Raw genomic sequence first — 17,809 nt, 5'->3', positions numbered from 1 at the left:
AAGTTGATATATAGTCCACTTATTTTGAAGACGGCCAGAAAACAAAGTCATACACTTCTCCACGCATGCCATGACATGGTTCAAGTTCAATCCAGCTATATATATATATATATAAGAATTTAGAGATGGTAATACTCACACTTCCCCACCACACTCTGACTTCTTCATTATATCACAGGACAATACAACAAGGACACACCCTTTCTCTTACCTTCTAATTTCAATTAAAATTTGAAAGCTCAAGTTGAAAGCAAACCAAACCTGAACTCACCAATAACACCACACACCACAGCACAATCAAACATGGCCTTCTTCTCCCCCCTTATTCTGCTTCTTCCTTCTCTTACAATTACCCTTCTCATTATTCTCCTCCAAATCCAGACAAGGGCCTCTTCTCTCTCATCTTCCCCACAAAATCTCCTCGTTTTGCCTTTAAAAACCCAGACACTCCCACATGGCTATGTCTCGGTTCAAAGGCCTTCTTCACGTAGGCTCTCTTTCCATCACAACGTAACCTTAACAGTTTCACTAACCGTAGGGTCGCCCCCACAAAGCGTTACCATGGTCCTCGACACAGGGAGTGAACTCTCATGGCTACACTGCAAAAAGTTCCCAAATTTAAACAACCCCATTTTCAACCCACTCCTTTCTTCCTCATACACCCCCACACCATGCACCTCACCCGTTTGCAAAACCCGGACCCGGGATTTCTCCATACCCGTTTCTTGTGACCCGAGGAAACTCTGCCATGCCACCGTCTCCTACGCCGACGCCACCTCCATCGAAGGCAACCTCGCCGCCGACACATTCTTCATCGGTGGGTCGGGTCAACCCGGAACCATATTCGGATGCATGGATTCCGGGTTTAGCTCCAATACCAACGAGGACTCCAAAACAACCGGGTTAATGGGCCTGAACCGCGGGTCACTCTCGTTCGTGACCCAAATGGGCCTTCCCAAATTCTCGTACTGCATCTCCGGCCACGACTCCTCCGGCGTGTTGCTCTTCGGCGACGCCACGTTCTCATGGGTTGGACCCTTGAAGTACACGCCACTCGTCAAAATCAACACCCCATTACCCTACTTCGACCGGGTCGCATACACGGTCCGGCTGGAGGGAATTCGGGTCGGGTCAAAACAACTACAGGTACCTAAGTCGATTTTCGCGCCTGATCATACAGGTGCGGGTCAAACCATGGTGGATTCGGGTACCCAGTTCACGTTTCTTCTCGGACCGGTTTACACCGCTTTGAGGAACGAGTTCGCGGCACAAACGAAAGGGGTGCTGACCCTTTTGGAGGATCCGAATTTCGTGTTTCAGGGAGCGATGGATTTGTGTTTTCGGGTGAAGTCGGGTCTCCCGGCGTTACCGGCGGTGACGTTGGTGTTTGATGGGGCGGAGATGAGTGTTTCCGGTGAGAGGTTGTTATATCGGGTGGATGACGTGGCAAAGGGCGGTAGTAATAGTGTGTATTGTTTCACGTTTGGGAACTCAGACTTGTTGGGAATAGAGGCATATGTTATTGGGCATCATCAACAGCAGAACGTGTGGATGGAGTTTGATTTGGTCAACTCTAGAGTTGGATTTGCTGACACTAAGTGTGAACTTGCTAGTCAACGACTAGGTTTGGGTCCTTTTTAGAGTTATATGTGTATCATGGTTCCATTTGGGTATTATTTATCTGTTGGGACCTACCCCTTATGCTTGGTGGAGAGCAACTTATAGGTTCAGTTTTGTTCTTAAATTTTATTGACTAGTTGGTAGGGTCACAGCTAATTTGGTGATGTGTCATGTGATTATGATATTTTATTGATGGGTTGGTTCTCTTGTAGGTCAATTTGTACAGGTAAGTCCAGTCAAGAGTGTAGAGAACTAGTGCTAGAGAGTAAATAATGGTGTTACAATACTTAACAAGACCTTCATATCCATTAGCTTACTTTTCGTAAATAATTACTTGTTTTGTTTTTAGAGTTTTTTTCAATTCACTGAATAAACCACGTTTAAATTAAGCTGAATCTTGCTTGCAAAATGATATGCAATTTTAAGAATTCAGCCTTTTACTAGTTGCCAGGGATTTTTATCAGGAATTCTCTTGGATTATTAAAAACATTGTTTATCTAATCAAGGTTTGGTTGATTTTGGGACTTGCTCAAAATGTAAGTTATATTTCTAAAAATTTCAAGTGTTTGGTTCAAACATACAATCATCACAGTTTATTTCTTATTTTTCGCCTTCTCACTTCTTTAATCCATTGACATCAATATTGTCTCACAAGGTCTGTATAATAAATTATATAATTTTGATTAACATGCTGATTAATTAAATAAATTAAATAATTTATTTTAATGAATTATATTAAAAATATCTTTAAATAAATAAATAAATAAAATTTATATAAATCATTTTTATAAACTCCTTCACACACTTCTAATATCATAAGTTTTTATATATGAAAAGCTTGTTAGATAAATATTTAATTGAAGTAATTATTCAAAAGAATCGTGATATTCAAAATTATAACCACCTTTTTTTTTTCTTTGACTACTGTCGTTAGGAATACTTTAAAGAGAATTTCTTTTATTAGATTAAGACATATCTTAAAGATAGAAATAAAAGTGTTGATGTTCTTGTTAAAATTGACTTAGATTCTGCAAAAATTCTTTATTTCTTTGATAAAAGTCCTTCTTGTTTGTTCTCTTTATTGAGTTTAAACCCTTTAGACATTTATATTTCTAGTCTTAGTTAAGTTTTTTTAGACTGTATAGCCCTATTGATTAGCAAAAAAAAAAAGCATCATGATATTAAATTAATAAATAAATTTTTAATAAATAAAATAAGAATTTAAAGTGTAACTCTTAAAAAATTCAAATTTAAATAATAATTTTTAAATCAAATTTAAAAAACAAAATTCCAAATTTAAATCAAATTCTAAATAGAACACCTTCCGTGTTTGGATAAATAACAGTAATGAATTACTGTGAAAAACATATTTACGTTATTTACAAAATTACTAAATTATTTTTTGAAAATATTAATTCATAGTATATTCAAAAGTCTGTAAAAAATTACCTATGGATACATTCAAAGCATTGTTTGGGTAAGATCAATTTGATCGAGTCGTCTAATTCTAATAAGAATAGATATTCAATTAGGTATATTTTAATCATAAAAATAAATTAAGATTTGTCAAAGTAAAATCAAATCACTTTCCCCCCATATTTTACAAATATTTAATATTAATTTAAGAGTATTTATTATTTTTAGAGGTACACTGTTATTAACGAAACGAGGGCATTTACGAAGAACGGGACGAACGGGATTACTACACACCACACATCATTTGTTTAACGAAAATCAAAAGGGGAAAATAAAAGAAAAAAAAGAGAAAAAGAAAACTATTTCACCGATTTTGGTCTCGTGATCTTCAACCTCGAATCCAATCCAGAGGTAAAAGATCCAATTCCGCGTTTACTTTGTGATCGAAAACTCAATCGCTGTTTCCGATCACAACCTCAATCAGATTCAGCTTTGTTCCTCGCTCTTTCGGTAAGCGTCTCTCTCTCATTCTCGATCCTTTGGTAGTTTTCGCCGATTTCGATCTTCATAACCGAAACGGTCTCGGGATTGTGCTTGGATTTTTGTTTTTTGATTTTGTGGAGGATCTGCGGTCATTTGATGCTACGATGTGATGATCATGAAATGAACGGTTGTGGTGAATTCTTGACCGGTGCTGTTATCTTGATTTGTGCATCGCCTTTTGAATCTTGTAAATTGTGTGATTGTCTTAATTCTTGATTTGAAGTGATTTGGCACCGTGGTTCTGGAGTTTGGTGTGTTTATTAGGAAAATGGATTAGTGGCAGCCAGTTGTTTGATTCTGTCGATTCATGTTATCGTTGATTGGAGCTGGTGGATGGCATGGTAGTTGTTATGTAGATGGACGAGTGTCTTCATTTTGTCAAGGAAAATTAACTTGAATATTAGCATTAACGAATCTTATTCTGTTGTCTAAAACAGGGTCAAATCTTTTTTCTTTTCATTTTTTATAACTGTTGTGCTAAACGTTAGGGACCGTAAATTTTCATGAATGCTGCCTGCACTCAATGAACAAAATAACAGATACACATTTTATGATCATCTTCTATGTGAGTGTGAAACAATTTGAAATGTTTGAGTTACCATTTTTAGGCTAGTTATTTATTGTTAAGGTAGACCCGAATTTAACTCTTTATTCCTCTTTTGTGGTAATCTTATTTTATAATGATATTCGGGATAAATTATGATATTTTTGAGTATTGGGCGATGATAGGGATGATCCTGGTGGGCTTAGAATGTGGTATGTTGGATAAAGTCTGTTGATGTAATTTTTTTGGTATTCTTGGAATTTTTCCATTTTGTCTTCTATCTGTGTCCTATTGAACTTCACGCGCAAGCACTTATTGGTAATTGATTTCTTGTTTATTGACTACAATTTTATTTGATTTTTCAGGATATTGAAAGGTCTTAATTGTTGATTTTGATCTAGTCTCTAGTCAAAACTGTGAAGTTTTAATTCAACTTTTCAAATTTATAATAGAGCCATGAGTTTTGTTTTTCGAGGAACAAGAGCAGATATAGAAAATGGGTTTCCAGGATTTATGCCTGAGAGGCGAGCATTGGTATGTACTTTTTGTATCAGTTACCTGCATCGGCATAAATGTTTTGGCATAGCTGAATTTTTGTATCGGTTTATTAAACAACATTAACTAATTCCCATTTTTTCTTCAGCGTGTTCATGCAGCACGTCCTAGTAATTCCAATTCGCTCACTTTTCTCGTGACAGGTATTCATGTTCTCAAGCTATGTTTGTTTTATCATTTTTTATGCATTTCTTTTTCCTCTTTTTATTATCATTAATGTCCCATTTACAACTTACTGCTAATATGTTTCAGTTCTCCTGTTATTCATGATACTGAACTCTCACCAGATGTCCCCAAATTTTCTGGTAGGGTCTTATAGTGTGTAAACTAGGCATACAAGTTTTGTTATAAAAATAATGTCATTTTAATTTATTTAAGTGATTTGTATGGTCTTATTTCTATTTGTAGCTCTGGCTGGTGCTTGGTGTTTTCTTGATGGCAACAATGTTGAGAATGTATGCAACATGTCAACAGCTTCAAGCACAGGCCCAAGCTCATGCAGCGGCAGCCAGTGGCCTTCTTGGCCACACGGAACTGAGGTTGCATATGCCACCATCCATAGCTCTCGCGAGCCGAGGGCGTCTGCAGGGTCTTAGACTTCAGCTTGCACTTCTTGATCGGGAGTTTGATGATCTAGGTCAGTAGTTCTTTTCATTTCATGATATAAATTCCTACTTTGCTACTTGTGAGATTTTTTAGAACTTTCTGAAAACAAATTCTACTGTAATTAATGCTTGTGCTTTAGTTTCTTTAGATGTGTCATATAATATATTCATGGACAGAATTTTCTTTCCAATTTCAGATTATGAAACTTTAAGAGCTCTGGATTCAGATAATGTTTCTACTGCACCTTCCATGACTGAGGAAGAGATAAATGCTCTTCCTGTGCACAAATACAAGGTTTCTGGTCCCCAAAGGCAAGTAAACAATCAGATCATCTGTTATATCCTTACCTTTTAAATGGATGCTTTTAAACTAACAACGCTTATCTCTAACAATTTTCTGTTTAACCCCCCCTAACTCCTCTGTATGTATAATATTGCTAGATGTACCAAAACTCAGTAAAATTAATGTAAAAAATGATGTGGCAAAAATTACTACTCACTATTGTCTTGTCATCAATCAAATGTCAAGGATTTAACATTTATGGGTTAAAGAGTAAATATTATATAAAGAAATTTAGATAGCTTTGATTTTGATTGATATATCGATTGATGACATGGAAATACAGATTGGGACTGCCAAGTTATTTAAGACAAATTTTGGTACCTTTGGGGGATGTTTATTATTACAATGTGTGACCATTTGATATGACAAATGAAGCCTTAAACTATACTTTCTTTATTACTTCTTTGTTTGCAAATTTCATGGAGTCTATATATATTCTAAATAAAATGTAGTGTGGATTATTTGACAAGCTTCTTTTGCTTACTGCAGTAGCTCCTCAATGCAACAAGCAGCATCTTCCAGTTCTGCTGAGGTATTGTGGACATTCTTGGCCTTATTTTTTGCTCCATCCGTTTTACCTAAACAAGTGAATTACATTGCATCTCGTGAGAACTTGACTGATTCCTTGGGTGCATTTCTTCCTCATGTTTTCTAGTCCGGACAGTATGAGGAAGTCCTGATAGTGCTTGAACTTCACTGATACACACACACACACGCACAGAGAACACTTTTATCTTGGTTGAGGACTTTGAAATAGTCAATACTGATGTATTATTTTCTTAAATATCATCACATCACTTTTATCCACCATTGTGCATATATTCAATTCGCGTCTCTTGGGGGAGTTAATTGACAAAAGAATCATACGAATATAGAGCACCTGCATTGTAAGTAAACAATATTTCTATAAACATGATTCACACAGTAGAACATTAAATAGCACTGTTTGATCTATGTAGCAGACTTGACTTAGTGAGAAAAAAGTTGATTGTTGATCTACATTGTTAATATTTCCTTACTGTCAAATTATAAACTTTTCATTTTATGAGCAGTTTGTGTGGTGTGATAGGTTTACATATTTTATTTCATTTTGTAGCAGAAGAAGCAAGATAATTCAACTTCCGTTGGGAGTATGAAAGCCTCTGATGATGAGCTCACCTGCAGTGTTTGCTTGGAGCAAGTTAATGTTGGCGATGTACTGCGTAGCTTACCCTGCTTGCATCAGGTATCCGGTAGTTTCTGTTTTATTTTTGTTTGATGATTAACTGTCTTAGTTCATCTTTGCTATTAGTCATATGAGTCACTAATATATAGAAGGAATTAGAAACATTACAGTCACCTTTGAACTTATAAGAAGGAAGAACGGGCTTCTAAATGTCAGGCTTTAATCCCCATTTTTGTGCCACTAAGTGTGTTTCAAATCCTGTCAAATTCCAGCTACAGTTGAATATTGGATATGTAGGTTATTGCTGGCATTGCCTTTGTTTTTGAGAACAGTTGTTTCTGTTTCTGTACATTCCATAATGATCTTGAGCGATTTGCGTTGTGTATCCATAGAAGAAGCACTGATAATGTTAAAAACAATTTTTTAGTATTTTGATGTTATTTTCAAATCATAGTAAACCATAACATTTCGGTTTTTGGGGAAGTAAATATCTGTGCGTGCATGTTAATAAACAATTATCGACTATTCTCTTAAGAAGTCAGGTAATTCTGAAGTAAACTCAAATCATGATTCGTATTTTCTATTAAAATATGTATCTCATGAATAATACTGACTCCTTGTTTATGCTTTTAATTTTGTGTGTTTTGAAGTTTCACGCTAGTTGCATCGACCCCTGGCTGCGGCAACAAGGGACATGCCCTGTATGTAAGTTTCGAGCTGGATCTGGGTGGAATGACAATGGACATAATGACATCGCGGACATGGTTTGAATACGTCGTCTAATTTTTATTTATGGACGTGTGATTATAATCTACTACAACTGTAACTTAGTCTCGTCATGTATCAAAGATAGTAGCTCATGACTAGTATTCGTGTAATTACCCTGACATAGGGATCTGAAGAACAGCAGGATACCCTGTAACAACCATACAAGTTATACATTTTGTTTCCCATTAAACTTACATTTTCTTGGGATTCAGTGCATAACCAAATGGCATGTACAATTTTTTTTTTCTGTCCCTACGAAGTTCTCACTCTCTCTCATGTGTGCACGTATCTGGGTGGGATTGGGTTGTAGTTATATAGTGTTATTAACAAGTTACTGGTTGGAATATTAGTGTTCTCAAAGTATAATTTTAAATTCTATTTTGTATGTCTAACGAATTTTGTTAATTATGAAATAAAAGCTATTAAATGACTTTTTATGTTTTTAAGATAAATATATATTTATTCTTTAATGCATACCTTATAAAGTACGAGATTTATTAAAGAATATAGCAATTTTCTTAAGTTATTCGGACTAATTATCTGACCGAGTCATCCGTTCAATTGGCCAGTCGAGCCAAGTTTTATAAATATTGATTAGTATGAATCAAAACACCTTTGATTTTGGTTAACTCAAATGATTCTCCTGGTCATTATGCTTTCGTTAGTCACCCGTGGAAGCTTTTAATGAAATGAGTCCAGTCAATTTATGAATTTGCTTGCAATTCTTGTAAAGAAGTAACTTAGAAATACAAGTGAGTCCAGTCAAGCATTTTTTATAGGGTTTTGTTAAATTCAATCTTTAGGGCTGAAAATATATAGCTAATAATAATAAAATTTTATTAGAAATAAAAGTATTTATTATATTTTTATAATTTTAATACATTAACTATATTTTTTTTATAAAATTTTTTTATTTGTGGATTAACAAAATCTTTTTTATATTATATTATAAAGTTATTAAAGTTTCACTATGATAATCAACACTGATTTTTATTGTGTAGGTCACTCAGGAGGTGAGATTGCAATTTTGAATAGAAAATATGATAAAAAAAAACAAGCATTTTATTCAAGTTTTGGTTGTAAAGTGGTTCAAAAATTTTCACACATTTGTTAAATGAATCAAACTTGAAACGAACTTCAATTTTCACATGTTGAACTCACAAGATAAATATAAGATTTTTATATTTTTCTACTATTGACAAAATTTTAAAGTTAACAAATGAAAGGGCAAGTAATTTTCCGTACCAGCAAGTTTCCCACTGTCATATATGGATTGCCCCACCACCAGGAGAGGGGGGGGGGGGGGGGAGATCAAAACTGGCTTTTGACCAAGACCCGTGTTTGGAAACGTTATTTTTTTTAGAAATAATTATTTTTCCCAAAAGCTCTCTTAAATAATAAATACAAAAAATGTTTAAAAATAAATTAAAGCAAAAACATACAAATGAACTATTGTGAACCATAACTATCACAGTGGAAATTATCAAAGCATTGCTTGTAAATATATGCTGACGATATTTTATAGCGTTGATAAATGACAATATATTTCAAAAGTTAGGTAAAGAATCAAACCTCACCTCACCACGCACTTCAACTACATCTCTACTTTCAACAACCCCACGTTGAAAAGGTAGAGCATGGCTCTAATTGGATTGGACCAATTAGCGTGTCTTTATAATTAGACAAAAACCCATGAAATTATTGTTTTGTTGCAACCTGTTGATGTTACCGAACATCATAAAAGTATATTGTGTAGGTGGACAAAAACAATCTTGCATTTCCTTTATACATTGTTTTGGATGGTCCAACGGGGAAGGAAGATGCTACATCAATATTTGATTGTCATCATATATGAAATTTATGTAGATGTTTGATGAGTCCCTACTTAGCTTTACCTTTACCCTTTCCTTGACCTTTCTTAGCTTCTAACTTGGCCTGCACACGCGCAGCCGCAGCAGCTTTTGCTTCTTCTCTCTTCTTCTTCTCCTCCTCTTTGGCAGCAGCAGCTAGCTCTCTCTGCTTCTTCAGCTCACTGTTAATTTATCACAAGACATCATATTATTATTGCTATCCAATAAAATCAAACGAAGATCATAATTCCACCTTTACTTTTGGACATGTGCATAAAAAGAACATAAATTTGGTAAAATATTAAATGTGTTACTTACTCTAGCCTAGCCCTCTCCTCCGAAACACTTCCCAAACTGGAGCCCTTCCTTGGCCGACAAGTAACTAGCTCAATTTCAAAAACAAGTGTTGCACTGCAAGGGAAGTGAAAAATTATGAATTTGCAGTCATTGGAAAATGCAAGGCACTAGGGAATTACAGCATGACTTCATCTAGTAATTGCATAAAGGTCAGTCTGGTGCTGTAGTATAAAGCTCTCACTATGTATGAGACCAAGGAAGGGTTGGACCCACTATGTAGGCCTATAAAAGGTATCCTTGCATTAGCAAAAGGCTGATTTCACAGCATGATAATTGTATTATATAATTGAAAATAATTAGGACATTAGTATAATTTCATTCCCAGGTTGGCTTTAGTTCATACTTTACAACTTTGATTTTTGAACTTTTTTTGCCTAATAATAATTATGTTCCAAACAAAATATTTGTTGCAAGAGAATATTACTCTGGAGGAATATCTGGAGGAGATCCTGCACTGCCATATGCATATTCTGGCTTGCAAATTATTTTTGCAATTTCTCCAACCTGGCAAAATTAGCAGATAAACATGAGGTGGAAACCTCTTTAATTGAAGTTTCATCAAAAGTATGCTTTGTTAGACCTTCATGGTTTTCACTGCAACTTCCCAGGCCTTAATAACACTGCCCTTTCCAAGCTCAAAAGAGAAGACAGTGTTATCTTCATGCGTGGTGTCAAAAACTTCACCAGTATCAGCAAGTGTGCCTTCATAATGAACTGATAAAAAAAAAACAATATTATAACAAGAATCAACAAAATCAAGCATTTTACACAAATAAACCTCAAGTCATCTAATTTAGAGAATCAAAACTGAGAGTTAGTTTGAATAAACTTTTCAACAAGCACTTATAAGATAAGAAAATAAAATGAGTCCAAGGGGAAAAATGACTCAAACTTCTTCATAAGTTAAAAATTAACTTATACCCCTCAACTTTTTCAGAAGCTCCCTCATCTATATTCTCCACAACCACCTATAAATTTATAAGGGTTCCTTTCATAAGTCGGGAATCAAATACTTATCTCAATTGAAAAGCTTTCATAAGCTAGACACTAATCCAAATTGGGCCTTACTATATATCTTCCTGGTATATATCCTAACATTTTTACAACATGTGCTTTTGATCATACTCTATAACAGAGTGGACCTTGAAACAAAGATACTTATGAAAATAATTATGTCTTTGCAAACAAGGGGAAATTACATTAACAGCCAAGTAAATTATAGCAAGAGCCATATATTGTTCCCATGTATTTTAGAACAGAAAACACAGGTGCAGCCAAATGACAAGTTTTCTACAAGAACATTATATGATTGATTAACAGATAAGAGACAATAACATTTCTGAATATATTGCATCCTGCTTTACGATTACTAAATAGTATAGTTCATTATTATGATAGCTCCACAATATTAACCATACTGGCATGAGCATACCATCAACAAGAGGTAAATTTTCTGTTGGAGCAACAGCATCGGGTTTGCTTTTTCTCACAATGGTCTTAATGACACCTCCATCACCAGTCAAATCAATTGCATCACCCATAGCTTGCACTCTGGTAATAAGATAGAAGAAATAACAAACATAAACATGGATAAATGGAGTATTTCCTTGCGCCTCCAAAGGTTATATTATATCTAGTCATCAAACTCCGTGGAATAATTAGACAAGCTGAGCAATGGACACAAGCATGTACCAAAACACTTATTAATGGCCACAGTCACTCAAGGTTTTCAAAAATGTGAGAGTCGTTACATCTAAGAAATAAAAACGTTTGCAATGACAGTCACTTTTGTTTTATGATATCTGTTACTTAATTTTTTATAATGTAACAGTCTTTGAGATTACAAAATCTTCTGTAGGTCTAAAAGTTACCAAAAGCAAAATCAATCAATTTCACATCTACACAGAGCAAATAGTGTCTGACATGCTTTCTGCATAAAACAATGACCATGAAGCTTTAGCGACATAGTGAAATTGTGGAAGTTAAACTATTATAACTCAGATGAGTCATTCTAGATCCAAAGCCAAACAACGGCATTCATTTAGCTCCAGTTGTCTGAATGCCATTGTCATTGTGATATAGATGTTAAATTTATAAAGTTTATAATGCATTAATGCAATTATAGTGAAAAGTATTGGGTTAAGGAAACTGAGGAAAAATGCTCGAAAAGGCCCTAAATGCCTTCCACCTTAGTAAGATAAAGAATCCAAAAGGGTTTAATTGGTCGTCACACTATAGACACTCATGCAAAGAATTGAAAAGCAATAATAATAAAAGGAAACGGAAATTGAAACCAGAACACACAAAAATCACCGAACATCACAGTCAAAAATGAATTACAATCAACAACATTTACCGCACAACGTATAATAAATCAGTACATTTTACAACCCGACATCAAATCATGCAATTCTCAACACAACACAACGAAAAACAACAGTTCAATTCTCCACACAATAACAACAATAGTAACTTTAAGCCGCCCAACTTTCTAGAACCTTCAAATCTGAAAACTTTTGCGTGTTTTTCACAAGACCCGTCATTCATACACTTAAAAGATTGGATTTTTCACAGACATTAGTAGCATATTACAGTTGTAAAAAATAAAATCGAAATGAATCCGAAGCAATGAAATAATGGAATTGATATAGGAAACTAACCCTTTATCAGGTGAAGGGTGGAAACAGTGGAACGAAGCGAGTGAACGGTGTATCAAATGAAAGCGGCGAAATTGGGGTGGCCATGCGTTTGATGAAGCTCTTCATCTTCAGGGGTTTTTAGAATAAACGCCACAGGAGAATCACAAGCCACGCGCACAATTAGCGCGTGAACTAGTCTGCTTGTCAAATGCTATGCGCGTGTTGTATACGTACCCGTGAAGAGCGTGAGAATAGGGTATGAATGTACAGTTGTACCAAACGAGAATTTAACGTCGCGAGGAACATACCTACCACTCAATACCGTACCGTCCGTTTGATTTAGGTTTCAGAAATTTGAACGATGGAAAATAAGTTTGCGTGTTTTGTTGTGTTTGTACTTTAACTACTTTGTAGTGTGAAAAAAGAATAATTATATTCTCTTAATCTTTTATGTCTATCATTTTTTAATTATTAAATAGAAAATATTAAATATTTTTTAACATTTTAAAAATATATAATACATATCTTATAACATAATAAAAACATTTAAACATTATAAGATGATGTAATAAATTTTGTAAAAAAAATTATTTTAATAATTAATGATATATTAAATTTTATATTTATGTTAAGTAAAAATTATTTTTATATTTGAAACAATAAAATTATCAAGTATTTGTTTTCTTTGTTAAATTATAATACATCAATTGATATGATTTTATCTTAAAATTACAATCACAATATACTTCAGTAAATAAATTGTGCTGTCTATAAAATTTTTATTTAACATGAATTAAATTAGTTAGGTGTCCAATATAATATTATATACCATGGTCCAAACCAACAATAAACAAGTGGTATCGGGCTTGAATTCCTTGCTTCAAGTATTAGGTTTTTTTTAGCATAAATATATATATATATATATATATATATATATATATTTATTTATTTTTATTTTTTTCTAAAACATAATTTTATTTGATTTTTCTCACTTTAGTTTTTTTTAAATAGTGTATTATAAGTTACTCAATAAATATTCAACAAGGACTGAAAGAAGATTCGTAATTTTTAAAGATAAAATGAAAAAGATTAAAATTTCTAAAAAAGCAAATTTACATGTACTAAAATTATATTTAATTTATTTAAAAAAAGCCAAAATCTTGAATTCTAGTCTCTTGCATGAAAAAACAAAAAAGTTGGTGTGAGTGTTTCCCTCTTAATTATTCTCAGGATTCAAATTGAATTAATCAAGGTAAATGACTTTCAAGTATCAATTAATTATCAAACTAATGAATGTGTAAGACAAAAATGGATCTAATTCATTGAATTGAAAACTTTTATTTTGAGTCAAGTCTCTAAATACACCTCTCAAGTCTCAACTATAATATTCAAGTGATAGAAGAAATATATATAATTAATGATTAACTGACATGAAATAAACGTAACTAACATGAACTACTAGATGTTGCTCAGAAACTCATATTAATGAGTTAGACATTGTAAACTAAAACACCCTTAGGAAGAAGTTAATTGTTAAGAACTCCTAACTTTGACATGAGAGAACAATACTGAGTACATGTGAGGGCATTTATGATTGTGTTTGTTGGAGTTGAGATTTGATGTGAATCATCTGTAAGAAATGAGAAGCAACATGCTCTTAGATGAAGTGAGGGTCAATGTCTAACATGCATGTTTAAAGAGTTTACATGTGACGTGTGGTTAGTGGACAAAATAATGAATGTTAAATTGATTGTTGTGGAAAATCAATGACTTTGTCCATAGGAATATCAAATGATCTAAACTCTCTTGTCACATATATTTTAGTTGAAGTGAGACAGTGGCTTATCACTTTGATTTTCATGAGATTAAAGCATTAGCATGAAAAGCATTTACATTCAGAAACACAGTCAATTTTAGTGAAGAGCTAAATATAAAAAATAAACCTAAACTTACCATCTGCGTGGATTTCAAGGGAAAAGAAATCGGTGTCTTGAGGCAATTCTTAAGTGTATTTCCCTTATGATGGATGTTTGTCAGTATAGGATTTTGCAATTTGCAACGCAAAAAGAGATTTGAAGTCACCAAAAACCTTTTTTAAGAGTTGTTATAGTAAAGCTTGTGTTTGTTAAGTAAAATTACTAAAAAAATGTGTTAGAAATTATATTTTAATATTTTTTATTTGTATTAATTAATTAAAATTAATTAGATAATCTGTAAATTAATGCTAAAAAATGTCAGAAAATTGTGATACTGACCGCCATTGTTGGTCATCAATAAATGCAAAACTCATTTTTACATTTTTTATGCATAAGCATCAGTGATCAGTTTTAAAAGACGACAACAAAATAATTTATCAAATCGAGCAAGCTTGTAGACGCCTGTATTTAATTAGCCCAACAGTCTTAAAAAGATAATTTAGTTGTTAATTAATTGAACAAATGTAAAACATCAGAGATTGAACTAACATGAATACATTAATTAAAATTTGATTTGTTAACTAACATGATGAATAAAATCATATTCTCTCCATCTTAATTTAGTTTGGTAGCTAAGTATTGTAAAATGCTTAGTAACATATTTAAAGTTTTGTCCTTCGCTCATTCTCCTAGGATAGGTGACCAAGCAGCTCGCTATAACTAGCAAAATTCGCCTGCAATAATTTACAAATTATCTAAGATAATAACAAATAATAATCAGATCTAAATCATCGTACTAGCACCATTATTAGAATAATACAACATTAAATACATTAATGATATTAAATATTATTTTTTATTATACATTCATACAAATTTTTGTTAAATGAAATATAGAAAACTAAAAAGTGAGAGCAAATTTTAAAAAAATACTATAAAAGTAAATTTTATTTTTAATTTATAAAAAAATATTTATTTTTATACTATTTTTTATAGAAAAAAGTTTTAAAATATTTTATCCTCAGTTGAGCAACACGAATCAACTTCTTTTGTCAGTGTGCGTGCGTGTGTGTCTGAGTGTCTCTGCGTGACAATGACACCGTTATGTCTAACAGCACCGTCAATTTGTTGCTGTTTCTGTGACGGTAAAATGTCACGCACCAATTCGAAAGCAACACGTGCAAAACCTTTTTATTTTTTAAATAAAAGCTAAAATTTAAGTACTATGTGTATTCGTTAATACTATTACGTTGATCCTTAATATAAATATTTATTTTATAAAATTAAAAGTTTAACTCTAATTTAAAAATAACACAATATTAATAATCCCTTAAATTTATTTTTGGTCAACTTATAATATCTTAAATAAATATGAGGCGTTTGGTGACGTGACACTTGTCCATGCCTTTGGGCCCAGCCAACCACTTCTCTCACATCCACTGGGCCCACAGGGTCTTTCCTTTACCCACGGGTTTTTCTTGTTTCAACTCGAGAAACAAACCCACTATTTGCTTTGCTTTGGGCTCCACCTCATCTTCTATGTCATTGAATGATCTGATGTGAATGGGCCCACCACACCCATGTGATTATCCGGAAATATTCTCATGAACCTCAACCTGGGCCACCCGCCCCATTCTTTGGGCTTTTTTGCTTAACATTTCTTTCTTGGATTGAAACCCACTCCTTTTTAAATTTAATATTTGTACACACATCCTTAAAGAGTTTATTGTGTGTGTATATTTTAATAGCCAGCAAGGTTCTCATAGATTATAATGATATTTTCAAGAGTTTTTTTTTTTTTTATATATATTAAACGGGACAGAAAACCCAACAAAACAAGACTAAACTATGAATCTAGGCTGCAAAGATCTTAAAGAATCCAGTCTGAGAAAAAGCTTTAAATAAGAGGGAACTTCACTAAAAACAGCAAAAGTAAACTAAGCTCAAAACCTAATTGATTGTGATTACTCTATTTTATTATATAAGAATACATTAAAAAATTATTTTATAGTATATCAATATTTAAAATTTAGAATGTGTTCAAATACATTATTTGATTAAATTATTATTCAATATTTTTTATATAAAAACTTATATCATATATTAAAATATAAAATTTATTAATTTTTTAACAAAATCATGAAAGAACTAAAGTTAACAAAACTTTTTTATATATTATAAAAAATTTTTCATAAATGCTTGTACGTGTATTTTGATTGTATAATTACTCTTACAACTTTAAGTAAAGAATAGTGATTAGGTCATGTACTTTTTAAAATGACAGTTCATTAAAATTACAGGTAAAATTCGTAAAAAGTCACAACCAATTATTACTACAATGATTTATCATTCAATTTTAATAACATTGATAAGTTAAAGAAATACGTCATTAGAAGAGACAAATTTTTCACTTCAAAAACTGTTAGGTTTAGAAAATATATTTTCTATAATTTTTTTAAATATATTTAACGAAGTTATACAGATTTATATAAGCAATTAAAATTAAACAATTTTTATTTTTTTAATGGTTCAACATGTTGACTTTTTATTTAATATATTCAAACGTAATTTTATTATCAACCTTTTATTTTAAAACTTTTCTTTTTTATTCATTTTAATTTATAATTTCCATCAGCTTCATTTCTTAAAGATAATTAGAAAAAATATTCTGTAGAAGGTTTTGTAACAAAGATAATAAAAACTTTTAAAAATGTCGTATGAAAAGGAGTATATGAATATGAGTAGACTGAAAAAAAAAAACTATTCCGCGAATTTATTGATGTAAATTAAAAGTCTATGTAAAGTGAGTTCACAAACTAATTAGGAAAAACAATTATTGATTGATAATTACAATGGGTCAATATGAAGAGAGAGAGAGAGAGAGAGAGAGAGAGAACCTTTCAATAAATATGGAAGAGGAACTATCAATTTTCGAGGTTATAAATTGCAATAATTTAGATGGGTGTGTGTTGTTAGATACACTTTGAACAAACTAGACAAAGATGGTTTAAGAGGGGACAATAGATAATGATAGTTGATAGAGGTGCTTTGCTTTTTTGGCCTTAATATAGATTACATATCAAGTTAATATATAAAACACTCATCATAATATGGATTCAAGAAAATCTCTGTTCTCTAGCACGTTGATCAAAACGCCATAATTATATTAGAAAGAGTCAAAAAAATTGGTGGAGAGAAATACAATGACAAGGGAACAACACCCCATGCTTCATCACCTTTATGTTCTTATTCATTAGACGCTCATCCATCATGTCATGTATGGTTTCACCCAATTGCGACATTAATGAACTTGCAAGAAAATAATTTAATGCGTGCTTTATTTGCACTTTGCAAAGGGGGAAAAACAACTCTTATGAAAGACATGATTGAAAATGACGTGAAGTTTTTTAGTTCAATTACCAAAACGTTATGTATTTTTATTTTTCTCTACCATCATTAAACTTTGTATATAGATTAATTAATGTATG

At 32.5% G+C, this 17,809-nt stretch overlaps 3 protein-coding genes across 5 annotated transcripts; 2 read left to right on the top strand and 1 right to left on the bottom strand.

Annotated features, from left to right (window-relative positions):
- On the top strand, nucleotides 1–1,641 carry LOC113851268 (aspartic proteinase PCS1-like). Its single transcript, XM_027481734.1, has one exon. The coding sequence runs from the start codon at nucleotides 304–306 to the stop codon at nucleotides 1,639–1,641; it is 1,338 nt and encodes a 445-aa protein (XP_027337535.1). The 5' UTR covers nucleotides 1–303.
- A 1,636-nt stretch (nucleotides 1,642–3,277) lies between these two features.
- On the top strand, nucleotides 3,278–7,898 carry LOC113849113 (E3 ubiquitin-protein ligase SDIR1). 3 transcript variants are annotated; one of them, XM_027478746.1, is made up of 10 exons: nucleotides 3,278–3,546; nucleotides 3,660–3,706; nucleotides 4,489–4,657; nucleotides 4,767–4,821; nucleotides 4,931–4,983; nucleotides 5,087–5,315; nucleotides 5,481–5,594; nucleotides 6,112–6,158; nucleotides 6,726–6,851; nucleotides 7,442–7,738. In XM_027478746.1, exons 3-10 carry the CDS (start codon nucleotides 4,580–4,582, stop codon nucleotides 7,559–7,561), a joined length of 822 nt encoding a protein of 273 aa, XP_027334547.1. In that variant the 5' UTR covers nucleotides 3,278–3,546; nucleotides 3,660–3,706; nucleotides 4,489–4,579; the 3' UTR covers nucleotides 7,562–7,738. The 3 variants fall into 3 exon arrangements, with proteins under 3 accessions (XP_027334547.1, XP_027334549.1, XP_027334548.1); XM_027478748.1 differs by lacking the exon at nucleotides 3,660–3,706 and having other exon boundaries at nucleotides 5,481–5,595; nucleotides 6,116–6,158; nucleotides 7,442–7,898; XM_027478747.1 differs by lacking the exon at nucleotides 3,660–3,706 and having other exon boundaries at nucleotides 3,278–3,447.
- Nucleotides 7,899–9,293: 1,395 nt separating this feature from the next.
- LOC113849114 (peptidyl-prolyl cis-trans isomerase FKBP20-1) lies at nucleotides 9,294–12,563 on the bottom strand. Its single transcript, XM_027478749.1, has 6 exons — nucleotides 12,427–12,563; nucleotides 11,199–11,317; nucleotides 10,347–10,480; nucleotides 10,191–10,270; nucleotides 9,728–9,820; nucleotides 9,294–9,591 (listed from the first exon to the last, which is right to left on the bottom strand). The coding sequence occupies exons 2-6, from the start codon at nucleotides 11,305–11,307 to the stop codon at nucleotides 9,441–9,443; spliced, it is 567 nt and encodes a 188-aa protein (XP_027334550.1). The 5' UTR covers nucleotides 11,308–11,317; nucleotides 12,427–12,563; the 3' UTR covers nucleotides 9,294–9,440.
- Between the last annotated feature and the right edge of the window lie 5,246 nt (nucleotides 12,564–17,809).

Source organism: Abrus precatorius, unplaced genomic scaffold (assembly GCF_003935025.1).
Source record: "Abrus precatorius isolate BTA unplaced genomic scaffold, Abrus_2018 Scaffold9, whole genome shotgun sequence".
Taxonomy (NCBI): Eukaryota; Viridiplantae; Streptophyta; class Magnoliopsida; order Fabales; family Fabaceae; genus Abrus; species Abrus precatorius.
Note: the sequence above shows the minus strand (reverse complement) of the source record. Positions and strands in the feature narration are given on the sequence as shown.